Source organism: Schistocerca nitens, chromosome 4 (assembly GCF_023898315.1).
Source record: "Schistocerca nitens isolate TAMUIC-IGC-003100 chromosome 4, iqSchNite1.1, whole genome shotgun sequence".
In the NCBI taxonomy this organism is placed as follows: Eukaryota; Metazoa; Arthropoda; class Insecta; order Orthoptera; family Acrididae; genus Schistocerca; species Schistocerca nitens.
The window spans coordinates 864,036,406-864,062,615 of NC_064617.1; the positions used below are offsets into that span (position 1 = coordinate 864,036,406).

General features: G+C 45.8%; 1 protein-coding gene across 1 annotated transcript in view; it reads left to right on the forward strand.

Moving 5' to 3' along the window:
* LOC126252621 (protein enabled homolog) overlaps nucleotides 1-26,210 on the forward strand; it is a 149,313-nt gene that overhangs the window by 77,044 nt on the left and 46,059 nt on the right. Inside the window, exons 4-5 of the mRNA XM_049953522.1 lie at nucleotides 12,772-12,856; nucleotides 15,993-16,201. Of these exons, the coding sequence (XP_049809479.1) occupies nucleotides 12,772-12,856; nucleotides 15,993-16,201 (294 nt within the window). The remainder of the gene's footprint in view (nucleotides 1-12,771; nucleotides 12,857-15,992; nucleotides 16,202-26,210) is intronic.

The window sequence follows — 26,210 nt, forward strand, 5'->3', positions numbered from 1 at the left end:
CAAGATGGGATTGGAGAAGGTGTTGGGAGCGCTGCAGGGTGGGGGCAAGGGCAAGGAAGGCGGTGTCATCGGCAAACTGGAGGAGGTGGATGGGGGGTGACGGCGGCGGCATGTCCGCCGTATACAAAAGGTACAGAAGGGGGGAGAGGACGGAGCCTTGGGGCACACCGGCGGAGGGGAAAAAGGTGTAGGAGTCGGTGTTATGGATGGTGACGTAGGAAGGACGTTGGGAGAGAAAGGAGCCGATCAGACAGACGTAGTTAATGGGAAGGGCGAAGGTTTGGAGCTTGAAGAGGAGACCGGAATGCCATACGTGGTCATAAGCTCGTTCGAGGTCCAGGGAGAGGAAGATTGCAGAGCGACAGGAATTAAGCTGGTCGGAAAGGAGAGCAGTGAGGTGAAGGAGAAGATCGTCAGAAGAGAAGGACGGCCGAAAGCCACACTGGGTAACGGGAAGGAGGCGGTGCTGGCGGAGATGCTGGTGGATGCGGCGGTTGAGGATAGATTCCAGGACCTTGCTGAAGACTGAGGTAAGGCTGATGGGATGGTAGGAGGAGACGGCGGACGGCGGTTTGCCAGGTTTAAGGAACATCAGGATACGGGAGGTTTTCCACAGGTCGGGGTAGTAACCGGTGGACAGAACTACATTGTAGAGCCGGGCCAGGGTGGAGAGGAAAGAGACAGGAGCTTCACGAAGGTGAAGGTAGGTGACACGATCGTGACTAGGAGCGGTGTTGCGTTTTGTGCGGAGTGTAGCAATGAGATCCTGTGTAGGGATAGGGGCATTGAGTTCCGTGTGTGCAATATTGTCCAAGTACTGGAAACCAGGAGCGAGGGGAGGGACAGACGTGTCGGTTCGATCGTAGACATCCGGGAAGAGGGAGTAATCGAACTGGGGATCATCGGGGATGGAAAAGACATCGGAGAGGTAAGAGGCAAAGTGATTGGCCTTACTAAAGGAGTCAGGGAAGGGGTGATCATAATGGTGAAGAGGATAGTAGGGGGAGGGTTTAGTTCCGGTAAGGCGACGGAAGGCTGACCAGAACTTGGACGAGTTGATAGGTAGGGTAGCATTTAAACGGGTGCTTGTCTGTCGCCAGTCCCGGCGTTTCTTAGCCGCGAGCAAATTACGAATGTGTCGCTGGAGTTGCCGGTGGCCTTGTAGTGTGTCCGGGTCACGCGTGCAGAGGAAGGCACGGTAGAGACGGCGGGATTCACGGAGGAGGAGGACGGCCTGAGGGGGTAAGGTAGGACGGTGCGGGTGGACGGCGACAGTAGGGACGTGGGCCTCCTCGGCCTCAGACAAGGTCTGCTGGAGAAAGGAGGCGGCATGGGTTACATCGTCAGGGTGGTGGTAGGTGAAGGGGTGGCTATCTACCTGGGTGGAAAGGATATCCCGGTAGGCATTCCAGTTGGCATGGGAATAGTCATGGATGCACTTAGGGGGAGGGTCATTACGAGGGTCAGGGCGGGGGCGACGACTGTCTGAAACGGTGAGGAGGACAGGGAGATGGTCGCTACCAATAGGCTCCAGGACATCCACTGTTATGTGGCGAAGAAGGTTGGGGGAGGAAAGGATAACATCAGGAGTGGAGTTGGATTCGGGACGGGTGTGCTGGGGGATGGGGACGAGGTCGCCTTGAAGGGAGGAGAGGAACCGATGCCACCGCCATAACTGGGCGGTGGAACGACTATGGATATTGAGGTCGGCGGCGATCACGTAGGAGGAGAAAGTATGGTCAATGTGGGAGAGGAAGTCGAAGGGAATAGGGGCGTTAGGGCGGACATAGATAGTAGCGCAGGTAACGGTAAAGCCGGGGAAGAAGAGACTAAGGATCAGGTGTTCGGTGGGGTCGGGAAGGAGAGGTTGGAGCCGGACGGGGATCTGGCGGTGGTGACCAATGGCAACTCCGCCACGCGCAATCGGAAGGGGATTATCGGAGCGGTGGAGGAGGTAGGGCGAAGTGTGGACGGTGTTGTGGGGAGGTAACGCCTACAGTCTTGCCCATATGTAGCAACCATTTGCATTATACTATTCGAGTACGATGAGTACAATTCTGAACCAACAGAACTTCTTCCATGATATGTTAGGTCAGATGCATAAACAGTATTATTAACAGCAATTCCATATATTGGTTGTTTTACATGTACAAGGAAAATCGGCTTTAAGGAAGAAAGAGGTTAGCAACCTCTATATCTATAGCGGAATAGCCAAATTGTAATAACCATCCATCTGACTGATGTTTCGCCCCATCTATGAACTATTTAGAAAATATGACGAACTATATACTTATTATGTTTTAATAATGGGAAATATAATATAAAAATCAATATATTTAAGCCATATCAACCAATAGATGTATACAGCACGTGTCTTACAGTGTTTTATAAATTTAAAAAATGTTTTTTAAAAAAAGTTTCACCCACCTGACGTAATTTAAATCTTTTAATAATAATAACGGACTCACAAGGAGTCAACATGGAAATTTTATTACTTGATGATAAATATGAAATAAGTCGGACCACAATGTAAGAATTTTACTTATGTTCCATTTTATGTAATTAAATTTGAAGTGGTTTACTTCCATTGAGGTTTATATGCACTTCACATAGAGGGCGCCATGTAACCAACAGAGGTGTTCTCCACACAACCCGCCTTCTGCCTTCCGTATTCAATGAACTGTGAATGAAGCCCGACCAATAGGCATTACATGCATTGATCAAAAATGATAATGGTATGTAATATACGAACCATACGAGTTAAGCCAATAATTGCAACTTTTTATGACATCATCTATGTACCTGTTGTATTCTTAGCATTGAGAATGGCTAGTTTCTAGCTGAAATCTAGATCTGCCAATAAAATTTCAAAAGGACGACTGATAGCTGAAATCTGTTATTTACTGTAACAAAGGGCAGGTTGTTATGTGTCGGCATGAGGGGACTAGCGCACGGAAACGACGAAGCTGCTCGGCTCTTCGCGAGATACCGTCGTGAGCTTCTATGGGAACCGGCTGAAAGACAGGAAATTACTAATAAGCGATAACGTACTGGACGTCCACGCCTCGACGCAAAGTGTGAAGGTCGGAGGCTTGCCCCCTCTATAATGCAAGATACACTCCTGGAAATTGAAATAAGGACACCGTGAATTCATTGTCCCAGGAAGGGGAAACTTTATTGACACATTCCTGGGGTCAGATACATAACATGATCACACTGACAGAACCACAGGCACATAGACACAGGCAACAGAGCATGCACAATGTCGGCACTAGTACAGTGTATATCCACCTTTCGCAGCAATGCAGGCTGCTATTCTCCCATGGAGACGATCGTAGAGATGCTGGATGTAGTTCTGTGGAACGGCTTGCCATGCCATTTCCACCTGGCGCCTCAGTTGGACCAGCGTTCGTGCTGGACGTGCAGATCGCGTGAGACGACGCTTCGTCCAGTCCCATACATGCTCAATGGGGGACAGATCCGGAGATCTTGCTGGCCAGGGTAGTTGACTTACACCTTCTAGAGCACGTTGGGTGGCACGGGATACATGCGGACGTGCATTGTCCTGTTGGAACAGCAAGTTCCCTTGCCGGTCTAGGAATGGTAGAACGATGGGTTCGATGACGGTTTGGATGTACCGTGCACTATTCAGTGTCCCCTCGACGATCACCAGTGGTGTACGGCCAGTGTAGGAGATCGCTCCCCACACCATGATGCCGGGTGTTGGCCCTGTGTGCCTCGGTCGTATGCAGTCCTGATTGTGGCGCTCACCTGCACGGCGCCAAACACGCATACGACCATCATTGGCACCAAGGCAGAAGCGACTCTCATCGCTGAAGACGACACGTCTCCATTCGTCCCTCCATTCACGCCTGTCGCGACACCACTGGAGGCGGGCTGCACGATGTTGGGGCGTGAGCGGAAGACGGCCTAACGGTGTGCGGGACCGTATCCCAGCTTCATGGAGACGGTTGCGAATGGTCCTCGCCGATACCCCAGGAGCGACAGTGTCCCTGATTTGCTGGGAAGTGGCGGTGCGGTCCCCTACGGCACTGCGTAGGATCCTACGGTCTTGGCGTGCATCCGTGCGTCGCTGCGGTCCGGTCCCAGGTCGACGGGCACGTGCACCTTCCGCCGACCACTGGCGACAACATCGATGTACTGTGGAGACCTCACGCCCCACGTGTTGAGCAATTCGGCGGTACGTCCACCCGGCCTCCCGCATGCCCACTATACGCCCTCGCTCAAAGTCCGTCAACTGCACATACGGTTCACGTCCACGCTGTCGCGGCATGCTACCAGTGTTAAAGACTGCGATGGAGCTCCGTATGCCACGGCAAACTGGCTGACACTGACGGCGGCGGTGCACAAATGCTGCGCAGCTAGCGCCATTCGACGGCCAACACCGCGGTTCCTGGTGTGTCCGCTGTGCCGTGCGTGTGATCATTGCTTGTACAGCCCTCTCGCAGTGTCCGGAGCAAGTATGGTGGGTCTGACACACCGGTGTCAATGTGTTCTTTTTTCCATTTCCAGGAGTGTAGGTGGCGACCGTGGCGGATCCGCTGGCGCAGGCGCGAGTGTTTGGGAGCACAGTGCTCGGCACACGTTGTTCAAGACGGGGCTCCACAGTACACGACCGCTATCGGTTGCCTTGCTGGCCCAACGCCGTCGTCAACTGGGATTGCAGTGGGCACAGGAGCATCAGTTTCTGTCTTGGTGCGGCGGGGTGGATCGGTGTCTCACTATCCTTCAAATAATTGGTCCACCAACCTGGATAGGTTTCAGATTGTCTGTCCCTTCTCTCTGCAATGGTAGCTACTAGTTTAGCCAACAGAATCAGCGTTGACGAAAAGTCGACTAAATACCTACTACGCAATGGTCACATAATTCCAGTCCAAGGGCAGCAGCTGAAACTTAGTTACACTATCGAGTGTTCGTGATTCTTGCATGAGTCGTTTGAAAAAATGTCTCAAATTTCCTTTAAGTTGATTTTTGTCTTTAAAACACTGAAAATGACTGTCAAGTCCTTATTTAATACCCCGACGTCAATTAATGCAATGTAACTGACGGGCTCTATTACAAGTTCGTGCCCGAAAACAGGCAGCAGGTATTTAGTCCGACCGGATATTCTGAACGTCCTGAACAGTCACTGACTCACGACTGCTTGCGAGTTAATACTTTCAGTCGTTCAGTAGACTCCCTGTAAAGAAGTGCACGCCATAATGTCTCGTAATCTGCACGAAACACACCGCGCGGAGTTTATGTACAACATGAAATGTTTACACGCGAATATCTCCTAAAATAAACCACTCACAGAGTTCAAACTTTCACTAAATACTCAATACTGTAGTTGCTTTTTGTCAACGACACGAGAACTGATCAAACGCGCGAATTTCTACAGTTTGGTACAAATGTGATCAGCGTGGTTTAACCCGGCAATGTCGCGCTCCTCGTGGTTGCGGGAGCGGTCGCACCGGGCCTCACAGACCCGAGAGTCATTTTAGCTGTTTAATGTTGTATATTTAGTTCTCCTAAGTCACCTCATATGTTTACCACCGTTATAGAATACAATAAAACGAAACTCAATATAATAATATGTATAATACATGTATTTACCAATTATATTTATAAAGAAATGTTATAGGAAATATATACTAATAAACAATCTTTATAAATGAGGAACAAATTTTAATAGTATGCTTCACGTTTGAACAATCTTTACTTATTATTTACTTCTAAATAGTAATTATAACAATATTTACAAACGAAGATGGAATGATCCTTTATGCAAATGTGCTTTTGCCATTTCATACATTGGTAGTCCGTTTTCCTATCAATATTACTCGAACAGTCGTAACATCTTTTCCTTCCTTGGTTCGCTGTCTTAGAACTGGTTCTACTCGATGGTTGTGGACAGTATTGCAAATAAGTTTCCAATCGATGATCAAAGTTGCCTGGGAAGATGTTGCATGTATTTCCTCCGTTTCACCTGCTCAGCAACAAGACCAAAAACAAGTTCTTTCAAAAAGGTACGCCTTTTTTGGGAAGAGAATCTTTTTTCGAACTGTGCACTACCATTGCATTAATTCCAGTAGCCGGCCGCGGTGGTCTCGCGGTTCTAGGCGCGCAGTCCGGAACCGTGGGACTGCTACGGTCGCAGGTTCGAATCCTGCCTCGGGCATGGATGTGTGTGATGTCCTTAGGTTAGTTAGGTTTAAGTAGTTCTAAGTTCTAGGGGACTGATAACCACAGCAGTTGAGTCCCATAGTGCTCAGAGCCATTTGAACCAATTCCAGTAACATTAAGCAATGAACAGAAAACGGTCATTGGCCAACGTCGAGTATTTCTGGCTACATTCACAGAACTACATATCCTATCCACTATGTGAACCCCAGATTTGGTGACATTGTAAAAAGAAATTATTTCCAGCCTTTTGGCGACTGTTTCACTTTCAATCACAGCGTCATCATGCATACTAGATAAGAGGATAACTTTTTTTTTTTTTGGCCTGATATGCAATAAGAGTTTTTGTGTCATCAAACAAAAATTGGGTGCAATACAAATTTTGTTTATTTGCAATTCCAGATGGTAATTCTCTGTTGTTTTTTCTTACTGTCCCAACCGTTATCTACCATTTATTCAAAAATTCTTCCGCCAGTGAAAAGCTATTGAACCAGTTGTCCACAGTAATATTTGTGACGGTATTGTGTATAGGCTTCGTCACACGCATCACCACTTCATGTGGAGACCAGCCAGTCGAGAAGGATCCAGGTGGCTGTTTTCCAGGATAAATTTCCAAATTGAGGGTATAAAACAACCGTGCATCGGTAAGTGCAAACATCTTTACACCGTACCTGGAGGGTTTCGAAGATATATATTGCTTGAAAGGGCATCTTCATCTGAAAGCCTCAAGCTTTTCGTCAATTGTAGTATATTCCCCAATAATATAGCACGTTTGGAAATTACCAGCTATTTGTTCTAAAAGTTCTCTAATTGCAGCTAATTTATCACCTTTTTCTCTGTCTTTACGAGTTCGTTTATCATCGAATCGTAAATTTTGTAATAAAAATCTAAACCCCTGCATGCTCATCACTGCTCTGGTAAATTCCTCACTGGTTGTATCGTAGGCCATATTTCGGTTAGTGCGATTCAGTTTTTTCAAACCAAGCCCACAAATTCCCTCAATTCTACAAGTCTGTATCCTTCGCATCCTTATCTTTTTTGTGCTAATTTGGAAGTTTGTACACTGAACTATAGTATTTATTATGTCGGCCTCAAAGAAAAGTTCCCAACAGGCTAAATGGGTCGTATCATGCTGTGCTTGTCTTGTCACACCAGGTAAATGTGTAATAATGTTCCTTTCCAGGGTTGTCCTATTTCCAGGCGGAATTTTCTTGGTCCATATACTTTCACCATCACGACCAAGAAGAATGTCGCCAGTGTCATCCTCGTCCGAGGAATTATGTTGTTCCGTGTCAGATGTTTCTCCCTCGATTCTAAATAGTCGTCGCTCGCCACACTTTCCGAATCCTCATCTTCAAATTCATTCTCACACTCGAACTTAGGGGTGTTGCGTAAGCCCAGCTCAGCAAGATCATCGAGGAGCATCGTGTGAATTCGTCGTACACTATCGTCGTGCTCAGGCAGTAATATAAATCGTTCCTGTCCATACCTAAAAAGGCAAAAGAAAAATTTGTTGACGTCTCCATGCATAAACAAAAGTGTTGTGAGAAAAGTAACATGACTAGTTGCGTGGGTCTGATAGACCCCTGAGCCTCAAGGGCTTATTTAGGAGTCCTATTACGCAATAAATGCCTTACATAATGTCAATAATCGATTTGATAACAATATTTTACTCACAAGGGAACCTCCCTATCGCACCCCCCTCAGATTTAGTTATAAATTGACACAGTGGATAGGCCTTGAAAAACTGAACACAGATCAATCGAGAAAACAGGAAGAAGTTGTGTGTAACTATGAAAAAATAAGCAAATTATACAAACTGAGTAGTCCAAGTGCAAGATATGCAACATCAAGGACTATGTAAGATTAGGAGCGCCGTGGTCCCGTGGTTAGAGTGAGTAACTGCGGAACGAGAGGTCCTTAGTTCGAGTCCTCCCTCGAGTAAAAATTTTACTTACTTTATTTTCGCAAAGTTACGATCTGACCGTTTATTCATTGACGTCTCTGTTCACTGTAATAAATTTAGTGTCTGTGTTTTGCGACCGCACCGCAAAACCGTGTGATTAGTAGACGAAAGGACGTGCCTCTCCAATAGGGACCGAAAACATTTGATCGCAAATTCATAGGTCAACTGATTCCTCCACAGGAAAACACGTCTGAAATATTCTATACGACACTGGTGACGGCATGTGCTTCACATTACAGGAATATGTTGTCGATCCACCTAACTTGCACACTTGGCGAATGGGTAAAAAGTTTCTTCTACCTTGCCCGATTTAGGTTTTCTTGTGGATGTGATAATCACTCCCAAAAAAGTGATGAAGACATAAGAGTTTGTCACATAAACTGCAACAAATGAATGCAAGTTTCACAGTCGCACAGTTTTCCCTGTGCTCTGTCAAAGCATACGTTTTTAACGTTTTCAAGTTTTTCCGTGTGTAGACCGTCAAATCCTGCATGTGTCCAAGCAAATCTGAACATGTCCTGGAATTTTGGAGAGCGAAGTTGATCATGTCTGAGTGCATGAACTTTGATAATTGTCTGAAAATAAAAAATTAAAACTTTTCACTCGAGGGAGGATTGAACCAGGGACTTTCCATTCCGTAGCTGCTCGCGGTAACCACGGGACCACGGTGCTCATCAGTGTACACGTACCTTGATGTGGCTTATCTTGGACACGGACTACTCAGTTTGTATATTTTGCTTATTTTTTTCATAGTTCCATACAACTTCTTCCTGTTTTCTCGATTGATCTGTGTTCAGTTTTTCATGGCCTATCCCTGTGCCAACTTATAACTAAATCTGAGGGGGGTGCGATGGGGAGGTTCCCATGTCAGAAGGAAAAATAAATAAAACTTACTGTGACAAGGAAGGTCAGGGGGACCCGCAGATGAAAACTCAACAAAGATAAGAACACTTAGCCAGCAGGGTGAGAACTACAGTTGTGCTGAGGTTTTCCGCTTTAACAGGACGAGTAGAGGGAGAGGCCCACCGGACTTCAGGTCACTACATTACCTCGACACCGGCTATTTCCTGTAGAGCATGTTTGGAATTGTCTGGTCTGTCAGACCCATGCGACCGGCACGGGGTTAACAGAGCCATTTACCAGAAGACGGCTCCCAAGCGACTATATCGAGTCATAGTCGGAGGCACAAAGCCCTACTCAAACGAGCGGGAAATGCTGAATTCCTATTGGCTAGTACGTTAAGCAGCCAACAGATCATCTCTAGAACTTCTGTACTTGTGATATTAATGTCAGCCAATCGGGTTACCACGCATAATCTCGACTACAAATCTCGTACTTCCGAAACTAAATAAAATTTAATGAAAAAATACGATTCCTTTCCCCAATATAAATTACTAATAAATTTAATACTCTTTGCCCCTTCTGGCTACCTTTTATAAAATCAAGCTCACTCTGGCATATGAGGTGCGACAATAAGGTAATGAGACTGATTTTCTTTGTGAGATGTGGCAACCCTTCAGGCTTGTGTAGGCACAATATCTTTGACCTTGGTCTATAAGTTGCTTCTAGTCCAAGCAGCACATCGATGCAACTGCTGAGTTGTGAGTTGTGCTGTAATAAGTTAACACGTGTCTCTCATCACGGAAATGTAACCGCATAATATTGCACAATGGTATACCATTTCTTTTTGCGTTAAAGTGGGTGGAAACGCGGCGGCAACTTACGGTAAGCTTCAGAAGGCTTTTGGAGAGGATGTTATGTCAAGAGCTCAAGTTTTTCGTTGGCATAAAATGTTTAGTGAAGGCAGAACGAATGTTGAAGGTGAAGACCGCAGAGGACGACCATCAGCCTCACGGACGGATGTCAACTTGGCCAGGGTGCGTGAACTCGTACCATCTGATCGAAGATTATCCGTGAAAATGACTGCAGAAGAACTGAACATCAATCGAGAAACGGTTCGTCTAATAACTGAAGATCATAGTATGAGAAAGATTTGTGCAAAAGCGGTCCCCAAAAATCTCACACCACAACAGCTAGAAACACGGAACAATGTGGCAGCCGATCTGTTAGAGCAAACCGAAATCAATCCAGAATTGTTGAGCCGTGTTATCACTTGTGATGAAAGTTGGCTTTTTAAGTACGATTCAGAGACAAAACGCCAAAGTTCGCAATGGTGATCAAAGGGATCACCCTGACCAATAAAAGCTCGCATGTCAAAGTCAATAGTGAAACGCATGCTTGTGTGCTTCTTTGATTCCAAGAGAATTGTTCATAAAGAGTGGGTGTCTCCAGAACAAACAGTTAACCAATATTACTACAAAGAAATTTTAGAAAGACTTTGTAAAAGAGTTCTTCGTGTCCGTGCCAACATGGCTGATAATTGGATTCTGCATCACGATAATGCGCCATCCCATGCTGCTCTGTCAGTACAGCTATTTTTAACCTCAAAACAAATTTCGGAGTACTACCACAGCAACCTTTTTCACTAGATATCGCTCCGTGTGACTTTTTTCTATTTCCAAGAGTCAAAACAGCGGTAAAGAGACAACATTTTCAAACAACACAAGATGTTCAAAAAGCTGTGACGAGGGTCTTGGAGGATATTACAGAAGATGAGTTCCAGAAATGTTACAATCAATAGCAAAAGCGCTGGAAAAAAGTGTGTGCAATCAGAAGGGAACTACTTTGAAGGAGACAACTCTAAACTTGTCTAAAACGGTAAGCAACATTTTTTTTTCACATCAACCTTATTACTTTACTGTCGCACCTCGTATGTCACAAATTCACCTATTGAGCAACAGCCTTCTCACGCATACATTTACGTAGTTTAGTAAAATGTCACATTCTCACTTTACGTATGTCCTCCATTCACTCTCTCAATCTCTCCAAAACACAATGAAATAATAATTTTCTAAAGTATTTTTAATTACGTCAGAAATCTGTGGTAATGAAACTAAAGAAAATTCCAGAAAATGGGATTATGCGCACCTATCCTCTTGGTTGTGGTTTCAATTGATACTGTAGATCAGGGCTTCCCAAGAAAATTTTCTCGAGGACCCCCCTCATCGACCAAAGGTCCATTTTTAACTTCGCGAACTGCACCTTCCGTGAAAAATAACACTTTACAAACACTACTGTTTTCATACAGAATACTGAATATGTAAACAACACGGTCTGTGAAAGCACTGGCAACAATGACCGATTGTCGTCTGAAATGCGAGTTTCTGTGTAAAGTGACTGTCAGTTGTCAACGCAAAGAGGCAGCGCGTGCAGTCTAACGGCATACAGCAGAACTATTTGCCTCTATCTAATTCTAGTAGAGTGTGCTAGTGTCAGTTGGCTCTAGGAAGACGCTAGACGTAGAAGTTAGCGTTCGCTAAAGCTCTGCTCATGCAGGAAGCGGCCAAAACAAAAAATCTATTATCATACGAAATATATTTAATATATTTTTTTATTTATTTTAATAGCATCTTGCGGACACCTCTGGCATAGCTCGCGGACCCCTGGGGGTCCGCGGACCACCTGTTGGGAACCACTGCTGTAGATAAATACATTACAGTATGTAACTCGGTTTCACAATGCCGCCACCCTTATTACGTGTTTTAGGTAAAAATTTATATCTCCAAAAGTATTGAAGCTACTGATTTGAAATTTTAGCCGTATGGTTGTCTTATACATAGAATTTGGTACAATAAGTGTGAAAAAGATCGATTAATATTTAATACTATTTCTTCGGATTCGTACTCGTAATAATTTGCTACGTTACAGTGGGTCATTGGAAAAGTGTCTCGTGGTCGGATGAATCAAGTTCCTTGTTACACCAGGTGGACGGACGTTTCCGGATTTGCGGTTATCCAGGCGAACAGCTGCATCGTTTCAAGGATGCAGACTATGGGTGCACTATTATGCTATGAGGACATTCCTCTGAGCTTACATGGGATCTTTGACACTAATCAAAGGAACCGCAACAGCTGCGGAGTACGTGAACATTATTGCAGACTGCCTGCATCCCTTCAGACTTAATGTTTTACCCAATGGCAGTGGCGTCTATCAGCAGGATAACTATTAGTGTGACAAGGCCATAATCATGCTGCAGTGGTTTGAGAAGCAGGGTAATGAATTGAAGTCTTGACCACCAAACTCGCCTCCTCTCAATACTTTGAAACAGATCTGGGATGCTATCGAACACCAGCTTCGTGCTCACAAACAACCAGTCCCTAATTTACATGAATTGCGTGATCTGTGCATACACACGTGGTGTCACATACCTAATGAAACCTACTAAGGACTTTTCGAATCCATGCGACACGAAATCGCTGCTGTATTGCATTCCAAGGGTGAACGAATGTGCTGTATAGCAGATTCTCATAATATTTTAACTCATCAGCGTATATATTTTTTAATCTATCGTGCATAAGTGAAACCATAAAATTACTTTTAAAAAGATTTCTGATAAATTTCACGTTTAAAAATATTGGTCTGTACATATTTGAGCAGGGACTCAAATCGAATGTCTTCTTTGGCCTCTTTTCTCAGTTCGAATTCGAAATTAGTTGGAGATTACTTAACAATATGATGACAAGTTCACATCGCAAACTGACATTCTATTTGTGTCGTTGCAGATACCGTGGGATAAACTAACAGAGGAGGAACAGAGGAGAGAGGACATCCGAGTGGAGGAAGAACAAAGGAAGCAGCATGAGAAAGGTGAGTGTGTGTGTGTGTGTGTGTGTGTGTGTGTGTGTGTGTGTGTGTGTACTGTGACAAAAAGGAGCAAGCAGCTGTTCTCTCCAGCAGAGATCGGAACTGTTGATGTATAAGACCTCTGATTGGGAATTCATACAGTCTTCTCCACATAAAGCTCTGTCTGTGCTACTTGGGACAGTTGCAACCGCACTGTTCCGTGGCTCCATCCTGCAGCATCAGGTTTTGAGTTACAACTTCAGCTTTCGGAGATATTTACCATCTACACCGAGAGGAAGTGGTTGACTACTGGGACCGATAAGTGTCTCTCATATAGTAGTGGTCTACTTCATTACTGACGGAATAAAATCATTGGCTCGCGCGATTTGCACGCGCAAACGTTAGAAATGAAAAGTGAAGAGACTAGGTCCGCCTCTGTCCCACTTTCTCATATTTGCGCGGTTCACAGAGAATGGAGACCGTCCCCAGAAATACTGCTTTCCTTTAGAATCGAGGTTTTAATGTTTATCCTTTGCGATCGCCCCGTTTGTAGCGCCAAGCTTCATGATCCACTAACATTATACCCACCGTCACTGTGAATTTACTGGTGAACATCCGGCTTACTGCCACGTCACTTCACCAGTGGACCACTGCTATATAAGAGACACACGCCGGTCCTGGCAGTTAATCATCTCCTGACAAAGAAGATGGTGAATAACTTCGAAATCACGAGTTTTAACTCAAACGTAATGCTATTTGAACACGGAGAACCATTTTCCACGAATGCTAGCGCCTTGTCTCACCCAGAAGAGGCGTGCATCAATGCTCCAGTATGTCTCTTGTGACTTGGCAGACAGAAAAATGCTCTTTGCTAACTCTTGTTAATCCTGGTCAAGACCAACATGTGAGACTACAGGGACAGAACAATGAACGAATGAAAATGTGATGCTTTCTTTGCTGATCCACCACACGCTGTGGCCGAGCGGTTCTAGGCGCTTCAATCCGGAACTGCGCTGCTGCTACGGTCGCAGGTTCGAATCCTGGCTCGGGCATGGATGTGTGTGATGTCCTTAGGTTAGTTAGGTTTAAGTAGTTCTAAGTCTAGGGGACTGATGACCTCAGGTGTTAAGCCCCATAATGCTTCGAGCCATTTGCACCATTTTGCTGATCCCTGAAATTTTGGAAATTTGTGATTAGTTCATCTGGGACCAAACTGCTTAGGTCATCAGTCCCTAGGCTTACACACTACTTAAACGAACTTAAACTAACTTACGCTAAGAACAACACACACTCCCAAGCCCGAGGGAGGAGTCGAACCTCCGACAGGAGGAGACGCGCGAACCGTGGCAAGGCACCCTAAGACCGCGCTGCTACCCCGCGCGGCTGCTGATTCCTGATCGACAAGTAATTGACGAATGGTGAATGGCGATGCTAAAACCTATTGCTTCCCCCAGATAATTGTTCATTCAATGTCTACATGCATGAGCATGAATAGAAAATTGTAAAGCAATAAAAACACTGTTCATAGAGCCTCCTAATGCGCGGTTGGATTTCATCAGTATTGGCTGCGGTACAATCCAGGGGCAAACCAAAACATCTGTCGTACTAACTCTAAAGATGGAGATGGTTGGAGCGCTCAGCGTGGACCCGCCTTCTAGCGCACGATAAGCTCAGCCTAACTTGTCACAGTGATTAGCGTCGCGGCCTTCAACTTTTGCGTACCGTGTTCGAAACCCTATTATTGTTTTTATTTATTTAATTTTTTTTTCATTTTTTCTTCTCTAGTCTGTAGAAGATTACTACGGGAACGTTTGTTATCAAGCTGGCCGATACAAGAGCGTTATATTAATTGTAAAGTTAGAATTAGGTTTCACAATAAGTGCCATACGTGTGTGTTATGGTATTTTCAAGGTAAATTTTCATATCCTTACATCAGTTCTCAGTTCTTATATTGTATTCTTATGCTGTCTGCCTGCTTAGCTAGGTGGTAACGTGCTTGCCCCCCATGCAAGTAGCCCCGGGCTCGATTCCCGGCCGGGTTGAAGATTTTCTCCACTCGGGGACTGGGTGTTGTGTTGTCGTCATCATCATTTCATCCTCATCACCGGCGAGCAAGTCGCCCAATGTGGGGTCGACTGAAAGAAGACTTGCACTTGGGGTTGTACTTCCCCGGGTGGGGCCTCCCGACCAACGATGACGCCATACGCTAATTTGATTTCGTTTTTATGTTTATTCTTCAGGAAGATATGGTGCACTCCCTTGGAGGATACCGATCGTAGAAGCATTAGAAATGTAAAAATTCTGAAAAATACGAGCATAGCGTGAAGGCAGGTTCGCCAGAGCGACATTTCTTTGCATGAATCTCGTTCGGCAGAAGATTTCACACGTTAGCAGTAATTTCGCGGCAAACCAAGCATATCCGATCACTTTTCCCAAAACTGGCGCTCGTAGTTGATTATGAATCAAGATACACCACAGGAACTTCACCGAAAACAATTTAAAATAATTTTCCCATTCTTTAATTACTTTTTGTTTTTAATCCATACACCATACAGTTCATAGACGAATAACAACAGAATTATTCCAGTATACATTGGAAAACATTCGTTAATAATCTCCTATGGACGTGGGTAGGTAAATGAAAAAAAAAAAAATTGGGTCTCAAACAAGGGTACAAAAGTGTGAAGCTGCTACGCTACCTACTGAGCCGCGAACTCCTTTGTACTAGGTACTCGCTAGAGAGGCACATAGAGTACGTCAAAAACTTCGACAGTCGCTTTCTCAGAAACGGTCAAGTATATACAGATAAGCCGAGACACTGACCCCTCCTCCACGCAGCGAAGTACCTGGGAACTCGGGTTATGGCACTTGCCGTGTGCTCTTCGTCAGTACAGGACTAAAACACCAGGGGCGCTCCAGTAGACTTAGTTGCTTCGAGTTGTTAACTGAAACAATAAAAACGATCGTATAATTGCCTAGGCTTTCGCGGCCAGTGTCAGTCGACGTAAAAGTTTTCTGTGTATGGTGCTGCGTCATATTGTATACAACTACTGCTGGAGAAAAACCAACGTTTCGGCCACGGTTGCAGCGGCCTTCTTCTGGGTCTGGTTTCACACCCGGCCACGTCAGCGGGCCCTGAGCTCCCCCCTTGGCGTTGCAGAGGAGGCGGAGCGCGCGGCGGCGGCGCGGCGGCTGGCGCGCATCGGCTGGGCGCTGCACAAGTGCACGGTGCTGGTCTACCTGCCCTTCACCTGGGACGCCAACGAGAACACGCTGCCAGCTCACGACGAGATCAGCAAGATACTCGAGGACGACATGTTCGTGCGCGAGACCATCAAGATCGACCTGGACCCCGTCGTCGCCTGCATGGTAAACCCAACATCTTCCAAACCTCCAGACAGATTAAGGCTACGTCTGCATTCCATCCCTACATCGCCCGATCCGAACCGATCCGATGTCGGCCGACCATCGGACTACATCGAAAGAAAAACAAACTCCAAGAGGGCAATGTAAGTCTGGTACCGCGCGCCAAGGAATTTGATTCCGCGCCAGACGGCATGGAGGTCGAAGACCCCTAGAGGTCTCTGACTGCGCCTCCTGGCCCACATTTAGTGTGGGGGCGCCACAATGGAACACGTGGTTCTAGCGGCCAATAGCGGTGCCCCCAATCATGTATTTAAGCGCCTGCCTCTCGCTCAGCCAGCTCCCCTGCCCGTGGCATCTCTGCTCTCCCCTCTCCCTTCCCCCCCCCCCCCCCCCTCCTCCTCTCTTGGCAGGTCCCCGGACTCGTACACACTCAGTGAACATTCGCGCGCTGGAGATCATCGCCATCAGTGTCTAGTGTGTGCGCCTTCGTGTTTGTGTTTAGTGTTCTTTCGCCGTCACGCCACCACCGTTCACCTGTGCCGTCGCAGTCGTCCGTGTTTTGTGCGCCGTGTCAACAGGTTTTAGTGTTTTTCCTTGTCCAGCGTGAACGGCTTCGTGTACATTGTTTTTCGTGTCTACAGTTTTTTTTTTACCCGCCATTTGTATTGTATCATCTGTACCCCCATTATGTTTTATATTGTATCACTCGCGGCTGAACAGCAGCGTATTATGCTGCTGACAGCCCACCTTTGTACAAGGTGTTCAAAATAACAATACAGAAAAAAAGGCTCAGCCAGCCAGTCTAATCCTGCGTGCGTCTCTGGACTTATCGCCTTGCCTTAGACAGTGTCTTTACTTTCTCGTTTTGTGTATGAATGGACGTGGTTTACTTGTGATTCTGTTGTTTCGATCTTGTTGTTGTTATTTAGGTCCTTCGTTGGTCGTGTCCGTCCTCTCCCGTTTGTGTTGTACACGGGCCGCTCCGTGGGTCCCGCCGCGCATCGCATCCTCGTCGGCAAAATGTTGTTAACTGTGACCGGACGGTCGCGGGGTTGACGGGACGGAAAGCGCGGCGGGACCCACGGATCGGCCCGTGAACAACGGGAGAGGACGGACACGACCAACGAAGGACCTAACTAACAACAACATGATCGAAACAACAGAATCGCAAGAAAACCACGTCCATTCATACACAAAACAAGAAAGTAAAGACACTGTCTAAGGCAAGGCGATAAGTCCACAGACGCACGCAAGATTAGACTGGCTGGCTGAGCTTTTTTTTTTATTCTTATTTCAACACCTTACATTAATAAGGTGGGCCGGCAGCGGCAATAGTACGCTGCTCTTCGGCCACAGACACAGTAATAATAGAAACAAGGAAGACATAGAAACACAAAACATAACGGTGGACAAAAATGGTAGACACAAGAGCAAAAAAACACGAAGCCATTCACAGGCGTAGAAAAATAAAAAACTGTCAACACTGTACACTAACACTGATGATTGAGATGACACACGTGAACGATGGAGCGTGGGCGGCGAAAACACTGAAGCACTAACACAACGAGACACACACACAGAACCGATGGCGATGATCTCTGGCGTGTGAATGTTCACGGGACGTGTACTAGTCCGGGGACCTGCCAAAAGCGGAAAGGTGGGGGAGGAGGGAGAGGGGAGACTGTAGATGCCAGTGGCAGAGGAGATGGGGGGAGGAAAGAAGGTATGGTGGGGTAGGGGAAGCCCGGGGGGAGGAGGGGGAGGAAGGGAGGAGGGAGAGAAGGGAGAGAGTGTGCCCTAAGGAAAAAAAACAGGATGTGGAAGAGGAGGATCAAAGTTGATAGGACGGGTAGATGGAAGGGATGAGGGCATCATCAGGGAGGGGGAGCTGGTGGAAGCCACCTTGGGAGAGGGTATGGAGAATGGAGAGATCGAGAGCAGGTGGGATGTGGGAATACAGGCGCAGCAGCGGACGGGGGTGGGAGGGAGAGACAAGTGGGTGAGGAGGATCAAGTTTACGGGAGGTTTAGAGGATCCGTATCTGGCTGACTGAGAGAGTGGCAGGCGCTTAAATACATGATCTGGGCCGCCGCTATTGGCCGCTAGGACTACGTGTTCCACTGTGGCGCCCTCACACTAAATGTGGGCCAGGAGGCGTGCGTCGCCACAGCTCACGGCGTGATGGTGCAGGGACCTCTAGGGGTCTTCGACCTCCATGCCGTCTGGCGCAGAGTCTAATTCCGCGGGGCGCGGTACCAGAATAAGTGCCTAGAGTTAAAACGGAAGACCATTCAGATAACAACCGATGATGCTCGAATATGGACTGATAAGCTGACAGACCAAATATTGGGTTGGTGCATAAGTTCGTGTCTTTTCTTTTTTTAAGTTTAATAAACACAACAGATAAACATAACGGAGACTTTTGTCATCAGCAATACATTTTCCTTCACTGCCTTCAAGAGTCTGCTGACGCTGGGGTAGCTTTTAGATCCGTGACCGTAGAAATCATGTCATTTGAGCCAATGAACTCGTCGAGCCGTATCCGGAGAGGAAGTTCCTTGAAGATTGTGCGATATAAAGAGAAAAACATGAAACTCTGAGGGTGCAAGATCAGGTGAATAAGGTGGGTGCGGAATGACTTCCTAACCCAACTCCTGTACAGCGTTTTTTGTCAATCTAGCAAAAAGCAGGCAGGCATTATAGTGGAGTAGCATCACTTCACGCAGTCTTCCCGCTCATTACTCTTGGACTGCACAATCTCCCTGGTCATTACTCTTGGACTGAGTTTGCAAGACGTCTCTGTTGTTGACAATAAATGTCGACATTGATGCTGACACGTCGAGGAAGCAATTCGTAGTACACTACACTGTCGCTGTTCCACCAGATGCATAACATTATCTGTTGTCGTTATGCGCATGCCTTTGTGGAGGAAGTTGCTCCTTTCTCTGGGCTCAACCATTCCTTTCTTTTCCTTATCTTCCGATACAGCAGAAGATCGCTCGGTGTTGTTCACGAGCCAGTTAACGATGAGCAAGTAGAGATACTCATATTTATGCAACCCACTGATTTTTGTGATTTTGGCTTAGAGCATGCGATACCCATAGACTCAATTTTTGAATATTCCCCATTGCATGCAAATGTCGCATGATGATGGAATGATGACAGTTCATCGCATTTGCCGGTTCTCGAGTACTCTGAAGTGGATCATTGTGGATTACTGCGTGTAAACGATCTTCGTCAGTCCCCAAACGCCTACGAGAAAGTGGAGAGTAAAAACGAGAAAACCATTTTCTTGTCGTGCCCTGCCCAGTGGCATTATCTCCACACGAGGATCAAATGTTTATGGCTGCCTCCGCTGCTGTACCCCCTCTATGAACTAAAACAGCAGGATATGTCGGAAATGGTCCGATGTCTCCACTTTTCAATCCATTTTCTTACGTCCACAGTTCCATTGACTATCTCCAAATGACAAGATGGCAATAAGTGAACTCAAAGACAATAGTGAACTACAGATAAAAAATGACAATCCATAAATAAATCTATAGCAACCAGAATACCAACATGCAAAACAAAAACGCTACGAACTTGCACCAACCTAATACATCTCTTTTTGCCCGCATCTCGTGGTCGTGCGGTAGCGTTCTCGCTTCCCACGCCCGGGTTCCCGGGTTCGATTCCCGGCGGGGTCAGGGATTTTCTCTGCCTCGTGATGGCTGGGTGTTGTGTGCTGTCCTTAGGTTAGTTAGGTTTAAGTAGTTCTAAGTTCTAGGGGACTGATGACCATAGATGTTAAGTCCCATAGTGCTCAGAGCCATTTGAACCATTTGAACATCTCTTTTGTTTCCAATCCGATGTCGAAGTCCAACGGCACATGGCTCTGAGCACTATGGGACTCAACTGCTGAGGTCATGAGTCCCCTAGAACTTAGAACTAGTTAAACCTAACTAACCTAAGGACATCACAAACATCCATGCCCGAGGCAGGATTCGAACCTGCGACCGTAGCGGTCTTGCGGTTCCAGACTGCAGCGCCTTTAACCGCACGGCCACTTCGGCCGGCCAACGGCACATGATGAAGGCAACAGTTCACTATGTCTATCTTATACATAGTCACTCAATAACAGGTCTTTATTAATAATGCCAGTATTCGTGTGAAATTGTTGTTAAACAAAGATAAATGCAACTTCCTGGCACATTAAAACTATATGCCGGACCGAGACTCGAACTCGGGACCTTTGCCTTTCGCGGGCAAGTTCCGCAGAAGAGTTTCTCTGAAGATTGGAAGGTAGGAGACGAGGTACTAGCAGAATTGAAGCTGTGAGGGACGGTTGTGAGTCGTGCTTGGGTAGCTCAGTAGGTAGATCACTGGCACGCGAAAGGCAAAGGTCCCGAGTTTGAGTCTACCTCTGCCACCCAGTTTTAATCTGCCAGGAAGTTTTACATCCGCGCACACTCTGCTGCAGAGTGAAAATCTCATTTTGGGAAGTTAATTGCGTTCACTTACCGTGTTACAGACAGTTTTCCTTCCGGGCTGAGGTATACCCTGAAGTTAGACTGGCCAGCAGGACCAGTTCGAGAAGGGTTTTCGCCTCAAGCGACATATCATTTGGCATCCGCCCCACACTCCACCTCACTCAGTAGAAGCTGGTTTTCCTCAGGCTCTTGATGAGTCAAGGCACAGAGAAATTAACGACATTAGCTGCCATTGGGCATTGATTTAAATCAATGGGGATAGTTGAAAATTGTTGCTGGACCAGGATTTGAACCCAGGTCTCCAGCTTACAAGGCAGATGCGCTGACCATTGCACCATCTGGACACACTGGTCATCGCAAATGCATGGACTACCCTAATGCAACCCCATCAGACCCAAATTCTGAACTTATCCACACACTACTGATGTTGTGCCTCTTGCCCATTATCGTCTTCTGCGCTGAAGTGATCACTTGGTTGTCCTCTCCGTAAATATACGGTACTTGATCAGCCCTTTGAAACTAGATCTACATCTAGTTATTGTAGAGTTTGTTGTCATTTCTTCTAAAATAAGTGTTACATAGGCTTCTCTCCGGAGAAACTTATTTCTAAATCTTATTCCAGTCCTAAATCTACAGTTCACTTCCATTTAAGATAATATCTGTGATCTTTAAAAAACTCTTAGTTTAAAAATATGTTATTGCTATATATACAGGTTGGGCCACATTTAATAATGAAAACTGGCACATGTGAAAGTACACTCTAACACAAGCAGAAACGTTCTAGTAAACACGGGCTCACTGTAGAATAGTTTGCAATGTATGAGTATTTGTCAATGTGTGGTTACGAATGGCCTCTGACTGCAGTACAAAGCGATGCCCTAGTCAGTGTAAATGGGCTCACAGTTCACCAATTGCATGGCTTACATTGTGCAACGTTGGGGAATGGGGTACTTGGACACAGTGCCCACCACAGGCTGTTAACAGAGGTACTAGGATACGGAACACGTTCCCAATTATATTAGTGGATCGAAGACTTTGTAAGTAATAGAACTCAATGTGTTGTCCTCGACGGCGACTGTTCGTCAGAGGCAAGTTTATCGTCAGGAATGCCCCAGGGAAGCATGATGGAACCGCTGTTGTTCTTCATATACATAAATGATCTGATTGACCGTCTGGGCAGCAATCTGAGATTTTTTGCTGGTGATGCTGTGGTGTACGGTAAGCTGTCGAACTTGAGTGACTGTAGGTTGATACGAGATGACTTAGACAAAATTTCTAGTTGATGTGATGAATGATAGCTAGCTTTAAATGTATAAAAACGCAAGTTAATGCGGATGTGTAGGAAGAACAAACCCATAATATTCGGATACAGCATTTGTAGTGTCCTCTTTGACATGGCCGCATCGTTTGGCGTAACGTTGCAAATCATTATGAAATGGAACGAGCATGTGTGGATTGTGGAAGGGAGTGCGAATGGTCGACTTCGGTTTATTGGGAGAATTTTAGAGCAGAGCGGTTACCAGTAAAGAAGACCGTATATAGGACGCTGGTGCAACCTGTTCTTGAGTACTGCTCGAGTGTTTGGGAACAATACCAGCTCAGACAGAAGGAAGACGCCGATGCAATTCAGGGGCGGGCTGCTAGATTTGCTACAGGTAGGTTCGAACAAGACGTAAGTGTTACGGAGATGCTTCGTGAACTCAAATGGGATACACTGGAGGAAGGCGATGTTCTTTTCGAGGAACACCATTGACAAAATCTAGAGAACCGGTATCTGAAGCTGACTGCCGAACGATTCTACTGCCGCCAACATGCGTTGCGCGTAAGGACCACGAAGATAAGATGAGAGAAATTGGGGCTCATAAGGAGGTATGTAGACAGCTGTTTTTCCCCCGCTCTGTCTGCGAGTGGAACAGGAAAGAAAATGACTAGTAATGGTACGGGTTACCCACCCCCCCTTCCGGCAAGCAGTCTATCGTTGCTTATGGAGTATGTACGTAGATGTAGATACAGATGGGTCACAGACACATTTTGTTGCTGATGTTAGTCAATATCTAACGCGTCAATATGGTCTAAGATAAATATGTGAAGCAACGCTTGTACCGCCGTCTCTAAGTTCACCTGACCCCAGTCGTTTGGAATTTTCTGTGTGGGTCCATGTCAATAGTTAAGTATACGGTATACCCATCAATACACCTACAGAATCGGAGCAGCGAACTGTAGTGTGGTTTCACGATTGACAGGATTAGCCAGGTCTGTGTTAGAGATTTCTTGATTCACTCCACAGACGAGCGAAGTAGGTTGCTTCCAAATGAAAGGACGACTCGTGGACATCTACGTGATTACTGTGTTATTCACAATAAAGTGCCTGGCAGAGTATTCAATGAACCACCTTCGAGCTGTCTCTCTACCGTTCCACTCTCGAACGGCAGTGGGAAAAACGAGCAATTACATTTTTCTGTGCCCTGATTTCTCTTATTTTATCGTGATGATCATTTCTCCCTATGTAGGTGTGCGCCAACAGAATGTTTTCCGAATCGGAGGAGAAAACTGGTGATTGAAATTTCATGAGAAGATCCCGTCGCAACGAAAAATGCCTTTGTTTTAATGACTGCCACTCCAATTCACTTATCATGTCTGTGATACTATCTCCCCTATTTCGCGATAACACAAAACGAGCTGCCCTTCTTTGTACTTCTTCCATGTCATCCTCAGTTCCACCTGATGCGAATCCACGCCACACACAATACTCCAGAATAAGGCGGACAAGCGTGGTGTAAGCAGTCTCTTTAGTAGACCTATTGCACCTTCAAGTGTTGTGCCAATGAATCGCAGTCTCTGGTTTGCTCTACCCACAACATTATCTATGTGATCGTTCCAATTTAGGTTATTTGTAATTGTAATCCCTAAGTTCAAAATGTTCAGATGTGTGTGAAATCTTATGGGACTTAACTGCTAAGGTCATCAGTCCCTAAGCTTACACACTACTTAACCTAAATTATCCTAAGGACTAACACACACACCCATGCCCGAGGGAGGACTCGAACCTCCGCCGGGACCAGCCGCACAGTCCACGACTGTAGAGCCTTAGACCGCTCGGCTAATCCCACGCGGCGTAATCCCAAAGTATTTAGTTGAATTTCAGCCTTCAGATTTGTGTGATTTAACGCGTAATCGAAATGTAGTGGATTTCTTTTAGTACTCATGTGAATAACTTCACACTTTTCTTTATTCAGAGTCGATTGCCACTTTTTGCACCATACAAATAACTTTTCTAAACCATTTTGCAATACGTTTTGGTCGTCTGATGACTTTACAAAAGGATAAATGACAGAATCATCTGCAAACGATGTAAGATGGCTACTAAGATTGTCTCCTATGTCGTTATATAGATCAGGAACAAAAGAGCGCCTATAACACTTACTTGAGGAGCGCCAGATATTACTTCTGTTTTACTCGATGACTTTCCGTCTATTACTACAAACTGTGAACTTTCTGGCAGGAAATCACGAATCCAGTCGCACAAATGAGGCCTATATTCCGCAGGCACGCAGTTTTGTTAGAAGACGCTTGTGAGGCACGGTATCAAAAGCCTTCTGGAAGTATAAAAATTGGAATCAATTTTTACATCCCCTGTCGATAGCACTCATTACTTCATGAGTATAAAGAGCTAGTTGTGTTTCGCAAGTACGATATTTTCTGAACCCGTGCTGACTATGTGTCAATAAATCGTTTTCTTCGAGGTACTTCGTAATGTTCGAATACAGTATATGTTCCAAAACCCTACTGCAAATCGACGTTAGTGATATGGGCCTATAATTCAACGAATTACTCCTACTTCCCTTTTTGGGAATTGGCGTGACACGAGTAATTTTTCAGTCGTTAGGTACGGATCTTTCTGTCAGCGAGTGGTTGTATATAATTGCTAAATATGGAGCTATTTTATCAGCATACTCTGGGAGGAACCTGACTGGTACACAATGTCGACCGGAGGCCTTGCCTTTATTAAGTGATTTAAGCTGCTTTGTGACGCCGAGGATATCTACTTCTATGTTTCTTATCCTGGCAGTTGTTCTTGATTTGAAATCAGGAATATTTACGTCGTCATCTTAGGTGAAGGAGTTTCGGAAAACCGTGTTTAAGAACTCTGCTTTAGTGCCAATTTCGTCAGTGACTTCCCCGTTGTTATCGTGCAGTGAAGGTGTTGATTGCGTCTTGCCACTGGTATGCTTTATTTACGACCAGAGTTTCTACGTCTACATTTATACTCCGTAATCCACCCAACGGTGTGTGGTGGAGGGCACTTTACGTGCCACTGTCATTACCTCCCTTTCCTGTTCCAGTCGCGTATGGTTCGCGGGAAGAACGACTGCCGGAAAGCCTCCGTGCGCGCTCGAATCTCTCTAATTTTACATTCGTGATCTCCTCGGGAGGTATAAGTAGGGGAACAGCAAGCTACACCGCGATGCAGAGCGCCTCTCTTGCAGAGTCTGCCACTTGAGTTTGCTAAACTTCTCCGTAACGCTATCACGGTTACCAAATAACCCTGTGACGAAAGGCGCCGCTCTTCGTTGGATCTTCTCTATCTCCTCTGTCAACCCGACCTGGTACGGATTCCACACTGATGAGCAATATTCAAGTATAGGTTGAATGAGTGTTTTGTAAGCCACCTCCTTTGTTGATGGACTACATTTTCTAAGGGCTCTCCCAATGAATCTCAACCTGGCACCCGCCTTACCAACAATTAATTTTATATGATAATTCCACTTCAAATCGTTCCGTACGCATACCCCCAGATATTTTACAGAAGTAACTACTACCAGTGGTTGTTCCGCTATCATATAATCATACAATAAAGGATCCTTCTTTCTATGTATTCGCAGTATGTTACATTTGTCTATGTTAAGGGTCAGTTGCCACTCCCTGCACCAAGTGCCTATCCGCTGCAGATCTTCCTGCATTTCGCTGCAGTTTTCTAATGCTGCAACTTCTCTGTATACTACAGCATCATCCGCGAAAAGCCGCATGGAACTTCCGACACTATCTACTAGGTCATTTATATATATTGTGAAAAGCAATAGTCCCATAACACTCCCCTGTAGCACGCTAGAGGTTACTTTAACGTCTGTAGACGTCTCTCCATTGAGTACAACATGCTGTGTTCTGTTTGCTGAAAACTCTTCAATCCAGCCACACAGCTGGTCTGATATTTCGAAGGCTCTTACTTTATCAGGCGACAGTGCGGAAGTGTATCGAACGCCTTTCGGAAGTCAAGGAAAATGGCATCTACCTGGGAGACTGTATCTAATATTTTCTGGGTCTCATGAACAAATAAAGGGAGTTGGGTCTCACACGATCGCTGTTTCCGGAATCCATGTTGATTCTTACAGAGTAGATTCTGGGTTTCCAGAAATGACATAATACGCGAGCAAAAACCATGTTCTAAAATTCTACAACAGATCGATGTGAGAGATATAGGCCTATAGTTTTCCGCATCTGCTCGACGACCCTTCTTGAAAACCGGGACTACCTGTGCTCTT